The sequence below is a fragment of the Pseudovirgaria hyperparasitica genome, assembly GCF_010093815.1.
Source record: "Pseudovirgaria hyperparasitica strain CBS 121739 unplaced genomic scaffold EJ05scaffold_5, whole genome shotgun sequence".
Lineage (NCBI taxonomy): Eukaryota > Fungi > Ascomycota > Dothideomycetes > Acrospermales > Acrospermaceae > Pseudovirgaria > Pseudovirgaria hyperparasitica.
In genome coordinates this window covers 536002-548945 of record NW_022985553.1, presented here as the reverse complement: position 1 = coordinate 548945, position 12944 = coordinate 536002, and the positions used below count along the sequence as shown (strand labels likewise).

At 48.9% G+C, this 12944-nt stretch overlaps 4 protein-coding genes across 4 annotated transcripts; 3 read left to right on the top strand and 1 right to left on the bottom strand.

Annotated features, from left to right (window-relative positions):
• Nucleotides 1–157: 157 nt before the first annotated feature.
• EJ05DRAFT_303916 (actin-interacting protein) lies at nt 158–3381 on the top strand. Its single transcript, XM_033740624.1, has 2 exons — nt 158–321; nt 415–3381. Exons 1-2 carry the CDS (start codon nt 238–240, stop codon nt 3343–3345), a joined length of 3015 nt encoding a protein of 1004 aa, XP_033602065.1. The 5' UTR covers nt 158–237; the 3' UTR covers nt 3346–3381.
• A 1143-nt stretch (nt 3382–4524) lies between these two features.
• EJ05DRAFT_509345 (uncharacterized protein) lies at nt 4525–7562 on the top strand. Its single transcript, XM_033748090.1, has 3 exons — nt 4525–5887; nt 5939–6222; nt 6312–7562. The coding sequence occupies exons 1-3, from the start codon at nt 4643–4645 to the stop codon at nt 7267–7269; spliced, it is 2487 nt and encodes an 828-aa protein (XP_033602064.1). The 5' UTR covers nt 4525–4642; the 3' UTR covers nt 7270–7562.
• A 1348-nt stretch (nt 7563–8910) lies between these two features.
• On the bottom strand, nt 8911–9342 carry EJ05DRAFT_498825 (uncharacterized protein; the record flags this gene model as incomplete). The annotated part of the gene is made up of 4 exons (XM_033746740.1): nt 8911–8945; nt 8995–9064; nt 9124–9138; nt 9280–9342. The coding sequence occupies 4 exons, from the start codon at nt 9340–9342 to the stop codon at nt 8911–8913; spliced, it is 183 nt and encodes a 60-aa protein (XP_033602063.1).
• Nucleotides 9343–10626: 1284 nt separating this feature from the next.
• Nucleotides 10627–11829, top strand: EJ05DRAFT_303795 (uncharacterized protein). The gene is made up of 2 exons (XM_033740622.1): nt 10627–10878; nt 10935–11829. The coding sequence occupies exons 1-2, from the start codon at nt 10741–10743 to the stop codon at nt 11718–11720; spliced, it is 924 nt and encodes a 307-aa protein (XP_033602062.1). The 5' UTR covers nt 10627–10740; the 3' UTR covers nt 11721–11829.
• Nucleotides 11830–12944: the final 1115 nt, after the last annotated feature.

Sequence of the window (12944 nt, the reverse complement as noted above, 5' to 3'; positions counted from 1 at the left end):
CGTGCTCGGTCGCCTACATTTTCTCAGGTACACACTTCAAACCTTGTCCATGGATCTTGCACACACGCAGTATTAACAAGACTTCTTCACAACGCACTGGGCTTATCGTAGCATAACGCCTTCACGAGGCGACGTCGCCGCTTTGGGCTGTCACCAAGAACTATCCACGTCAAAGACAAAGAGTCGCACTGGAGTCGACATTCGCTCAGAATCATCCTCGCACAAACAACCAGCGGTATGGCAACCCATACAGATGATATCGCTCAACAGCGATCCTCGGCTGGTTCAGCACGCGGTGGCCGTGACAGGCGCCCACAAACAGTCAGTTATTGTCTCGTCTCTCGCTCCTCGATGCGCGCGGAAATTACACAATACTGTTCGAGTTCATGCTGACGGATATATCCATCGCCATAGGTTCAGCAACAGCTTTCGAAGATCGAGAAAAGTGTCACACATCTCCTCGTCGCGACAAAGCAGCTACTCGAAACGTTGACGCAATGGTCACGAAACAATGCGACCGAGGGCGAGGTTTCAGATGTCTATGTGCGCCTTGGGTACGAGTTCAACATTGCGTCTAGAGCCTTCAATGAAATTGGAGTAGAGACTACAGACTTAGGAAATGTCCCAGAATCCTTAAGGGGAATACTAGAAGAGACACTGAGCCAAGAAGCGTCGCAAGCCAGCCTCGATCGCTACCTTCCGAAGATCCGAGATATCATAATCAACCTTTTACATGGTCTGAAGAAAAAGCAACAAAGATTACGACAAAGGAAGGGTATTGATGGTACGAATGGGACAGCAAGACAGGGGAGCGTGAGCAGCACAGGCGGTACGTTAGACTTGGACGAAGAGATCCCCCAGAGATCGTCAAGCAATCGACCGTCGGCATACAGGCAAGGCAGTGGTGACATGGGATTTACAAGCTCGGTCGACCCACCACCGCGAACAACATCTGCGCCCGGGCGCTCTTCACCCAACAAATATGAAAGCGTGCCGCCTAATTCCCGAACTAAGACAGCAAGCCGAGATACTGTCGCTTCGAATGACTCTTCCCTATCTAGCAACACCATGCAAAATATACCAGTCATCTCACCTTACCCAACTGAGGAACAGATGCCCGAACCTCCTAAGCCAACACCTCCTCCATACACAGACTTTCCTCCTCCTCCGCCTCCACCACCAAAACAACAAGATGCACTGGCAGCTCTGCAGCGTGGTGGGGATCTTGAGCGACGAGCTTCTAGGAGATTTTCTGCATACCAACTGCAGAAGCTCGTTGGCACTAATGGCATACCGATGATGCCTTCGTCGCAAAATACGCCAATACCGAACAGGGGACGGGATGCACGTGAATCAATGCACGCTGTACGCACCCGCGGATCTGTGATGGCACGTCGTGATAAGTCGACGAGGATGCCACAGCTGGAAACATCGAGCCGAGTCAATGATGTCTCGCAGCAGATTAAGGAAGAAGAGCCAAATGGCATATCCCACCCCGTGATGGAAGCTCCTAACGAACTACAGCCAGCTTCAAGCCCTATCGCCAAGACTCCAGAAGACAAACTGGGTCCAAGCATGGGTAACTTTGAGAAGGAGAGTGCAGAGCTTGGGGCGACACTTTCTGGTCCTATTCTGGAACCCGTGGACTTGGCAATGTTGCCTGAAAAGAAACCTTCAATTCAGAGGCGATCTCAGCTGCCTTCCATGTTCAACTCGCGCAAGAAATCACCGTCCCCACCGCATACCACCGAGTTTATCCCGGAAGGTTCGCCGCAACCTGGAAAAGAATTGACGCTGTTCTTACAATACAAGAGCAGAGTGAAGAAATTCGTGTTTTCAGATGGCGCCGATGTGTCGATACCACGGCTACAGCTTGCTTTCATCGAGAAGTTTGCGTGGAACACCCACAACAATGGCGTTGATTTGCCGGAAATCCACATTCAAGATCCCGTATCAGGGGTGCGGTACGAGCTTGAAGATCTGAGCGATATCAAGGATCGTGCAGTCCTTGTCCTCAATGTCGAGGTACTAGACGAGGTTAAAAAACACATAGACGACGGACTTGGAGGCCTAACAAAACTTGTGGAAGGAATCAAAGCAACAGTGGACGAACAGCAAGCCGCTCTACAACGAGTGTCCGCGCGCCAGGTAGACACCGCCAAGGAAATCGCCAGCATTGCTGCAGTTCCTCCGGGACTTACTTCTGGTCGAGGTTCCATGCTCACTACGCCAATCTCGCCCCAACCTGGAGCAGTCGTTGCTGAATTGTCAATTGACGCCGCGGCTCAGCTGGGAGAAGTTGCGTCCCTACGCCGGGACCTTGCGGTTGTGCGGCAGACGTACACTTCATTTGTGACCGATGTCGAATCATCAATGGCTAACGTCCGTGCCAAAGCCGCTACCGTCAAGTCGACAGCAATCAAAGCTGCTGTGCCCACGCTTGAGGGAGACACAGGCCGTTCATACGTCAATGCGGGCAAGAAGACGCTTAGCGACGACTCTGAGAAGATCGTCAACCGCGTCGATGACCTCCAGGACCTTGTGGAAGATCTCAGGAAAGATGTCGTGTCACGTGGAGTCAGACCCAAGCCCCGCCAGCTGGAAATTGTCGCAAAGGATATTCAGATCGCCACATCAGAGGTAAAGAAGCTCCAAGACTATCTACGCAAGGAGAAACCTATCTGGACCAAGATCTGGGAACGAGAACTGCAAGTCGTGTGCGATGAAAGAGAATTGTTGTCTATGCAAGAAGACCTTGCCGCTGACCTCCAGGATGATTTGGATAAGGCAGCAGAAACATTCCAACTTGTTGAAGAGGCAACCAAACAACAAAATCTTCCCGGAGCTAATCGATCTGCTTCAGGCACTACTCGGGGCAACGCCAATCGCCTTGCCCTTACAATGGACCAAGCTGTCGATCCACGCAAGGCAAAGGACAACTTCTTAGGCGAGGTTCGTGCCCTCCAACCGAACCATGAAGGTCGACTCGAGGCTATACACCGTGCCGAGAGAGTCCGTCAAAAAGAATTAGAGAGTCGCCGAGGTGGAGAGTTTGGTCGGGAACTGGCAAGCTTTGTCGACGAGGGGAAGTTGAAGAAGAGCGGAGGCGTTGAGGAAGTCGAACGGTTGCGGAAATTAAGAGACGAGCAGAATATCAAAGCTAATCTAGAGGCTGCCCAGCAAAGAGCAGCCGCCGTGGCCGAAAGACAACGAGAAAGGGCCGCCGCCGCTGCTGCTGCCACCACAGATGATGCCGTAGAGAAGCAAGATGTCACGACCCCTGAAGCCGAATTTGCGGATGCAAATGAAGATTCTAAGGAGTCTGGTGGTGAGATTACATCCTGAATGCATGGATCTCCCTCGATCAGGTCCTATTATTGAGCAGATCGCGACCAACCCTTGATTCGAATCGCCCTCTCAGCTCAAATGATTGTTGTATGCTGCAGCAAGAAAACTGACATTGAGCTTAGCAATCGGACACGCGCCCCGCACGAGATCCGTGGAGATCGACGAGCTCATACGCGCCTTTGAAGTGAACGAGATGCGCAGCCCGTCGCTGGCGTTTAGTTTGCCAAGCATAATCCCCATCTCACGCGAGCCGGCTTCCCGGCTCACGTCATCCTTGACAGACGTCGCGGCTCTCAAGCCCATCTTGACGACAGATGCAAATGTGCTAGATTGCTACGCTCCATCTTACTCACCCTCGTCCCCAAAGACGCCAGGGAAGGCTTTAGGGAACTGGCTCCCTCCGTTTCTGGCAAGGACTTAACGACGTATGACTGTTCCCACGTCGACAACAGACGGCAATGAGCACTTCTGCTGGCACTGTATAGAGTGGATGCTGCCCCTTTCAAGAGTTGTACAGTATATTTGTGCCTCCCGCTCTTCAATTTCTATGACTCTCTGTTGTTTGCGCAAGTGTGGACTCATCGATTTACACACATGACTAGGAAATGGATTTAGGGCATTACACGGAGTTGGTGTCTTCGGTATATATCTCCAGCCTCCTTCAGTTCACTTAATAGTCAGAAGTATCCATATATCATTCATGCAGATGCCTTTATGACCTTCCAATTGTCTCACAGTTTTAAATCTAGTCGAGAAACATACGATTACATCTAATATCCCAACACTCGAGCACGTTTGACCCCGTGAATCGAGATCTATACACACGGTGACATCGCTAAAACGTGAAAGCTCTACAGTGTTGGTGATCAAGGCGATTCACGTAGTACAAGAGCTGCTGAGTTCGACTCGATTAAACGACCGTTATAACATTGGACTCGGTTTAGTTCGAACAGGGATCTGCTGGATATGTTGCCATTGAGGCTGTGTGTCTCGGTGTTGAACACCTTGTACCGAACTCACAGTCTTCACTTTTTTGTGCCAAGGTATTGGGCTTGGGTGGGATTAGCATGGGCAAGTGCTGTCCACGCTGTTCTATACTACCTTACCACGTTTCCTGCAGACCTCGCTTGCCAGCCTGAAAAACTTATATAGTCCTTCCACGTTCAGAAGGGACGTCATCTCCCACGTTTCTCGACATCTTCGTTCCAGCTCTTGATTGTATTCCAACTCCAGATCAGACCATTCTGGCTGGTCGCAACTTCGGTCTGGCCGTTAACTCTTCGCAAGATCAACCATGAACGCATCTCACGATGCGAACCATGGATTTTATGATGAGGAGTCACCATGGACTACACGATTTCAGTTCCTTCATCTTCATTCCTCAGGTCAGGAGTCTGTGGCAGCTGGACCGTTGTGCCAACAACAACAACAGCAGCAGCAGCCAATCTTTCATACCTATCAAACACCCTCACCGGCTCCAAACTACTTGCCAATGTACTATGAGGACCCACCGACAACTGCAACATTCTCAAGTGTGCAGTCTGGAGGTCCCCAACATCCCCTTAAAAGACAGTCGGTTCAGCAATCAAAGCAACAACCAGCATCAGCAAAAAAACGTCTGAGCCGGACTACAGTCCCGTCGAGGACAGACCGAGTGTCCAAGGCTTGCGTGCCATGCAATCAACGCCATGTCAAATGCAGTGGCGGCGAAGTCTGCACTCGATGTCGCTCTTACCCGGAGGAACAATGGCCAGAATGTGTCTATCTAGTCTCGAAACGAGGCGGACATAACAAGGGCTCTATACAAGCAATCATTGCAAGAGCAAAGACTGAGGCTGCTGAAGCTGTTGCAAAAAAGCGTAAAAGAGCAATTGCACAGACGTTTGACCCTGTCTCAACACAAAACTCATCTACCAGCTTTGCCAAAGATGAAACATCTACCCTATTCTCACCACTGAGCTCCGGTGTCGCTCTACATTCCGACAACGATGCTCTCAAGGATGAAGGGCGCGATCTGCTCGCTTTGTACTATGCAAATTTTCATAAAGCACATCCTTATACTCTCCCAATGGATGCGCTGAAGAGTCGAATTCAAAAACATCCAAATACGGTCAAGCATCTCATTCCCGTGCTGGAATACATCGGCTCCTTCTACTCCAAGATCTATGATACTTTAGCCTTGAAGGACATTGCCATTGTCAGATTGTCCGCTAATTCGTGCCCACGCGATGGCTTCTACGTCCAAGCGAACCTACTGATGGCAATCGCAATCCACTCGACTGATGACTTCAACGGCTCTGAAGACACAATCGGTGCGGCTATTGGTGTGGCTCTTAGACTAGGTATGGACAAAAAAGACTATGCCACCGTCAACGGTGAAAGAGACCATGTGCTTGAGGAGTGTTGGAGAAGAACGTTCTGGGGCCTTTACATCACGGAGTCGATATTTGCTGGGGTACACAAGCTTCCATCGTTCAGTCTTTCTTATACTGACAAGGATGTTGATCTACCTGGAGAGGAGTCGGACTATGGTGGAGAGGCATGCTGTCCCCTTCGGCAACTTTCATTGACTGTACTGACCATCAATCAGGTCGTCTTCAAAACTCGAACGCGCGAAGAGTATGTCGCCCGTGCATATGCTCCTTGTAGTCGACCTTTCTCCTCTATGGCTTTCCTTATCGATGTAGCCGTGATTAGTAAAGATATCCTTCCAATCATATCAGACAAGTTTCCAGTTCCTTCAGAGAAGGTTGACGAAGCGAATCGCAAGCTTGAGGTCTGGCAAGCTTTTGCACATGGCAAGAAAGAGGAGATCATATCAATCCAAGGTGAAGTCGACGAAGTGATGTGGCACGCCAACATGCTCATAGATACGTACGTTGAAAGAACTCTGTCGTCTATCATTACCACAGTCACATTTACTCAAGAAAAATGCAGATCAACATAGCTAATCTATGCTTTAGTCTCACCATCGCCTTGAATCGCCCAAGATCATTCCTTCTCTATAAAGAGATTGAAGGTACCTCTAGGTGCTCTCCTATTCCGGATGTTGGTAGAATCTCCGAAGCGCGTAGGCTGTTCCTCACGAACAATACTGTTAGAGCCCGACAAGCAAGCGAACGTATGCTAGAACAGCTCACTATAGGTACAAACCACCGAAAACACAGCCCTCTGTTGATATGTGGAATGTCTATGGGCATTATGGCACATGTTAGTGCCTGCAATACTGCTGGAGTGCTCCCTCATCCAACGAAACGCGAAGCCGCTGAAGAACAGATTACTCTTGGTCTTGCATCACTCCAAGACTGGGCTATGATCTGGAGCCTTGGGAAGCGAGTATGGAGTGAAGTCCGGAACGTCACACATAGCCTCATGAGTAACCCTGCAGAACCTCTCGCCACTGGTTACTCTCAAGCAGAACCATCGCTTCCTACTGCGCAAGTCCTAACCGTGGGATATGGTCCTCTCGCTCGCAATCACTCACCTCCATATGATTACGGTGCTTCACCCAATGGCCAAGCGCATACTAAAAGTCCATCTGCGGAAGTCATTGGCAATATACCGTCGCAAGACTGTTATCTCAATGTGCCAGTCACTGAAGTGGGGATTGGTCTCGGTATTGGTACGGGACAAAACATCGCAATGGCAGATAGCATAGACTATTGTCACAGGATGCATGACTCCGTATACGATCCAGTTCGACCGCTATCAGAGTCTGGCTCGAGCTTTGGCTCCGTCGTAAATATGTCTAAATCAGGTGCAGGCTCGCACTCCAGCATTGGTAATGGCTCGATTTCGACTGCAGCCTCAAGTATTGGTGCCGACTCTGATCGTCCGATCAGTGTCGAAGACAATTCATTCTTGACCGATTATCACTCTTGTCTATTGCAGGAAGCTGGTTCTCACATGGATCAAAACTAACCATCTGGAAGATACAATGTTCCTACGACCAAAGTTGTTATACAGCGTTACATGCACAATATACGCAGGGCTCCAATTTGTAACAGCATCTCGTTGATGTAACGTAGACCTGAAGCTACATCGCAAGAAGACAAGAGAAGTCAATGGTATCGAAAATACTTGGTTGTGATGATGAACGGCAGAGTGTATGCCATCTGTGATCCTAGCATTCTTCAAGTCTATATTGTTCTTGTCGTTTGCAGTGTATAAATATCCTCTGGGATATAGAACAGCCTTGAACATGTACATGAGGTCGATAGAATCAACAATTAGCATTGTGCCAAGACTTATTCACTGGCATATTCTAGACGTGCATGTCTTGTCATATCTGACAGGTTTACACAGCGCAGAAAGCACCTTAATATCCACGAAAATACTGGTCACTGACGTTGTTTCTTCCCATATTAAATAAAATTACAAACAAGCTTCTAGCTCCATCAATCAAGAATGTGAAAAAGTTCTGAGTGGGCTCTAATCTTTTGCCCCTGACCATACTCAGCTCATCCACCTTGCAGAGCGTTTCTTTTCTCCCTTTCTTGTTCCCTCTCCCTCTGGCCCAGCACAGACCTTTGAGTAACCACAGTACTCTCTAAAACTCCTTGCCCTACATTGATTGATACAGCACAAAGACATTGCTCTAATTCTCCAGGGTATCATTGAATGACCTTGTCCTTAAATCCTACAAGTATATTTCCTGTTCACCACAGTAGAGCGCATGAGCGTATGACATCATAGACATCACCAGGACATGTCTAAAGAGCATTGCAAGATGTATGCTACAATTTAGCCTTGCTTCACAGATGACATGCCTGGCCTTTGCCCATTAAGTCTGTCGCTCACATGGCACAGCGAAAACCAAAATCATGCTGAATAGCTTTGTTCTAAAAGTGGTATAAAATACTTCAATGGATTTCAGGTTGCATGGGGTGCTCAGGGACGATCTCAATTTAAGATTTTCATTTAGTCTCCACACAGCTCTTTCACCTAATATCTTACATTGATACAAGCTTGTCAAGCTAGGTTGTATGATGTGGCGAGGTAGCACACACAGTTGCATCCTCGGTGCTCCGTTTCTATGAAAACCCAGGAAACTTCGTTGTGCAGCCTCGGCCCACCGGAATGCGGGTAGCTACTATATTCAATATTTACTCATGGCGACGTAGCTCTCCGGAAAGGAGAGGCAGAAGCTAAAGTATTGAGATCAGGGGAGGAACGTAGTCTCTTGATGTACATGGACTTGACAGAGCTGATACTGATACTGAGTGAGTGCATCATGAAGTAACAAAGAGAGGAAGTGCGAATGACGGGGTTTCGATGGTACATACACTCCTTGTCCTTCCGTACACAATGTAGAATACTTTCTAGACTCGTAGAAACTCTGCCTCTGTGCTTGAAATAGGTCGACGTAGAGTGGAGCGCTCGTTAGCGGGTAACACCACAGGGAAGACTTCAAGCGGAGTCAGGTTTGAAACAAAAAGTCCAAATCGGTGTATAGTGTTTTGCTATGCTTAAAATCCGCCCATAATTTCATAATTGGTAGAATATAATCGAGAGTACCTGATAGTACTCTCATCACCCATATGCTAGTGCCTGTCTAAATCATCACTTCTTGCCTTCGGCAGCCCTCTTGGCATCAGCTGAATCCTAGTGTTAGTTCCGCACATGCGAAAAAGTCTGACAGCATACCTGCAGCTTGCTTCTTGCGCATGATCTCAGCGGCATCCTCTTTGGCTTTCTGCTGTTGGGTGCCGGACATCTGGTGCGGGTATCAATACAAATGATCACGATGCTGCTCCGGACGAACTCGCTGCGTACAGTGTTGGCGGATTTCTACAAGAGCTTTAGTCATTCATTCTTTGTGATTGCAATCACAGAGATGTTTCGACGATAGAAGCGGATATTGTTGGCGAGATCGCTATGATATGCGCCGTATCAAACGAGTTAAGCGCTTATAAAGTTTTGTAGACGTACCTTGCCTTGCTGTTCTTTGAGATTCTTCTCGCGAGCCTTGTCACGCTGGTTTCCGCGAGCCATGGTGTACAGTACAAGCGTAAATGTATTACTAACTCAGGCGTATCTCAGCCGTCGCTTTGAAGATGTCTGCAATTTTCGGAAAGGGGAAGAGCACAAAAAATGAAAGGTGGCTGATGGAAGAATGTCAGGATAACTTGCATGCGATAATCGCGCGGCTGGTCCCAAAAGACTGCTCTCTAAGGAGCACTCTTGGATGATTGGCTTCGTATTAATTAGGGCTCCCTTCATCACGCTTTCAAGCATTCACTATCTATCTATAGAATCCTGATCGTGACTTTTTCTTCTATTCAATGCGACAGTAACTCACCTTGACTAACTGCAGTGCGATTGCCGTACCTGACGCATGAATTATGTTCACTCGTTTGATCGTGATATGCCGCACTTTGTGTGTGACACGCGCTGAGAGCACATGGAGGATGGATGCGATAGCGACAAGAAAGCCGGGGTAGAAAACATCCACTTTCTCCACCAACGCATCAACGTTATCTACATGTAGACGTTAATTAGGACAGTAGTGCGGTGCGTGAGAATGATACGACGCACCATGAACCGCGCGCTTTCAGCTTTTCAATCGCTTCCAATACATTCCATCTCCACAATGAATTTGGAAATGGACATCGTCATATCATCAGTCGGTCAGTGTAACATAATAGTAACAGTGTCCAACGGTTCCTCGCCATAACCGCCGACAAGTAGAATGAGCCTGGTCTACAACAACGCGACCGGGTCGCGCCAGGCCAAGCGTTGTGCATTCTGAAACACAACCGCCGTGCTCTGCCAATCGTTTTACCATCACCGTCCACTGGGCACCAATCATCCCACGTCGAACCTTAGAGTCATAGACTGGCCAGCGGAGACCTTGAAGACCTTAGACTCATATCTCTGAAGCCCCATACGCGGTGTACTCTGTGCTAGTATCGTCGCCAGCCGCTTGCCATACATTTTAGTCAAACTTCAGACCATTCCTGTCGTTTCAGATCCCAGATTAGACATGGGAATGCTCATATCGAGAGTTGATAACCAGTCGATGGCCTAACTATCGTATGCACGTATGCTACATGACAGTGCACGACTTCCGGCATCACCGTACAAGTGAAATCGCTGCTGGCTACTACAAGTGAAGATCTGCTGCTGTTCACTTTGGCTTCGTATTCTTCGTCCCTCATCATTAGTTTCGCTTCATCTATTGTGTTCTGCCTCTATTCAGAGAGCGAGGTTATCCTTCGCCTTCCTGGCCTGGAACTTTTTGTCTTTAACTCTTTTCCCCATCATCTACTGTCTGTCTCTAGAGCTGGCTCATATCACATCTTCACCTATTAAGTATCTTTTTCTGCTGGTCGGTCCTCGAAAACTATTATTTTATACCTTGATATTACAATATCGTCAATATCTGTGAGGATGCCTCTATCCGCGCAAAAACTGGCCGGTCCAGGCTACATCATCCTCAATGTCCTCCGCATTATGAATATCATATCCCTCCTCTCCGTCATCGCAGGAAGCATGGTCATGCTCGTGAAGACCATTATTGTGTCCAAGGTATGTCCCCTAATCTCAAAACCTCACATCAGCATATAATATTAAGCGTATATCAGTTCTTCTTCTTCGACGCCGCCACAAACCTCATCACATCTCTTGTCAGCATGTTCCTTATTGTCTCCGAGCTATCCCTCTTCGCTGGCTACTTCGCCCGCAACTGGCCTATTTTATCCCCAACACACGGCTTTGTCTCTCTCGGTCTGGCCATGATGATCCTTGGCATCAATATGCTTGGTAATCTCAACAAAGAGGCCACCTCTCAAGCCTCCCTTGGCCTGGCATTCTGGCGCATCGTCATCGCCTCCGGCATTCTTGTCTTTGTCCTTGGCATCTTCAACATCATCGCTTCCTTCGTCTTCCGCAACAAGAATACGGGCATAACGGCGAGGAACGTACGTGCCCATGGCGCAATTGCTACTCCGACGCCCGTCACGAATCAGAAGCAATTGAGCATCAATACCTCCCTACCCCCGCCAGTCACAATGTCGCCATCTCTGTATTCGTCGTATAAGGAACCCTCGAACCACGATAACGACACATCTTCCCGCTGGCCGCGCTCTCCACTCCGCGCTCTCACACCTATCCGCAACACATTCCGCCGTGCAAGAGACAGCATCTTGCCCAGCTACTATAGCAAAACCCCCGTCACAACTTCTCCTACACGTGGGCAACCGAATCACTGGGCTGGTGCGAGACGAGAGAGTGTTGGTCCGCGCATGCCGTTGAATATCTCTGGGCCTCTGAATGTGGACACGCGGTTTGCCCATCTGATTAAGCCAGATTTGGCCCATCATCCAGCGAGGAAGGAGGGAAAGGAGGGGGATATGGGCGAGGCTTTCTAGGGGAGGTTCTGACGTGGTGAGCTTCCAGCATATACTGATTGGGCAGGAAGAGGGAGTGGTATAGACGGGTTTCTTTTGTCGTATACCATGGACGGTGCCTGGCGTTGACGGATGGGGTTTGATTACAGGCGTTTCTGTGGATGTGGCGATATGTGTATCTATACCAGTCATTCCTTGTGGCAACTCTACGGACATTGCTGAATGAAATATGAATATTTCATGCCCTCTTTTCTCGTCGTGAATGGTTGTCGCATCCTAAAAGGACTGGTCTATCGTCTAATATAGACCTTTGCATTGTGCTTCCGCAGGTCTCAATCCACACCGAAATATGCCATAGCCCAGTAGTAAATCTGTATGCAGTGATCGTGACGATCGTATACTCTTGTACTTTCGAACCCATACGCCCTAAGCCTCGCCTTCTGGCTTCTTTCCCTTTCCCCGCCGCGGCATCTTCTCGTAAGCATTTGGACTCCTCCGCCGTGCCTTCTTTGCCTTATTGTTCCTTACACTAGATCCACCCGGTGTACCATTATCGTCTCCACACTCATCGTCGTGGTTGTGGTTGTGATCATGACTATGTGGTCTTCTCGCGGACGGCCTTCCCGCTGGGCGCGCACGCGATGTATCAGGTTCGCTGTCGGAATCACTCTCATCAGAGCTGGAGCTGGAGTCTGATTCGGAGGAAGATTCACCCACAGCACGTGGGGCGTGATATATACAGCATACTGAAGGATGTGTTAGCTATCTAGTGTTTGGATCCTTGTATGGGACAGGGGATAGAGAATGGGGTCCGGAAGAGTCATAGTTGATGCGGCATGCTCATTTGTACGTCTTGGAGATATACTGTCGGGGCATACCTTTACTGCTCTTCTTGCCCATGCCCTCGTTGTCGATCACGTCCTCAGCCCATTGGATATGTCTGTCATTTGCTGCTGTGGCACGTAGGCGTAGTGTATTACTGGGGATTGTGACCGGGTGTGAGCTTGTTGCGGGTGTGGTTTCGACTTGGGCGGGTGTGCCCGGGCGAGATGAGGAGTTGATGGTACGCGTGTGGGTTGAGTGGGAAGTCATGGCTCGCGATTGTTGATATGACACGTCAAACAGAAGTGTAACTGCTAGATGTGAGACTGATGATCGAGGGGTTTCTGCGGATATAGAGAATGTGTTCTTTGTCGCTGTCGCTGCGATCGCGACGACGATGTATTCAAAGGGAGAAGTTATGCT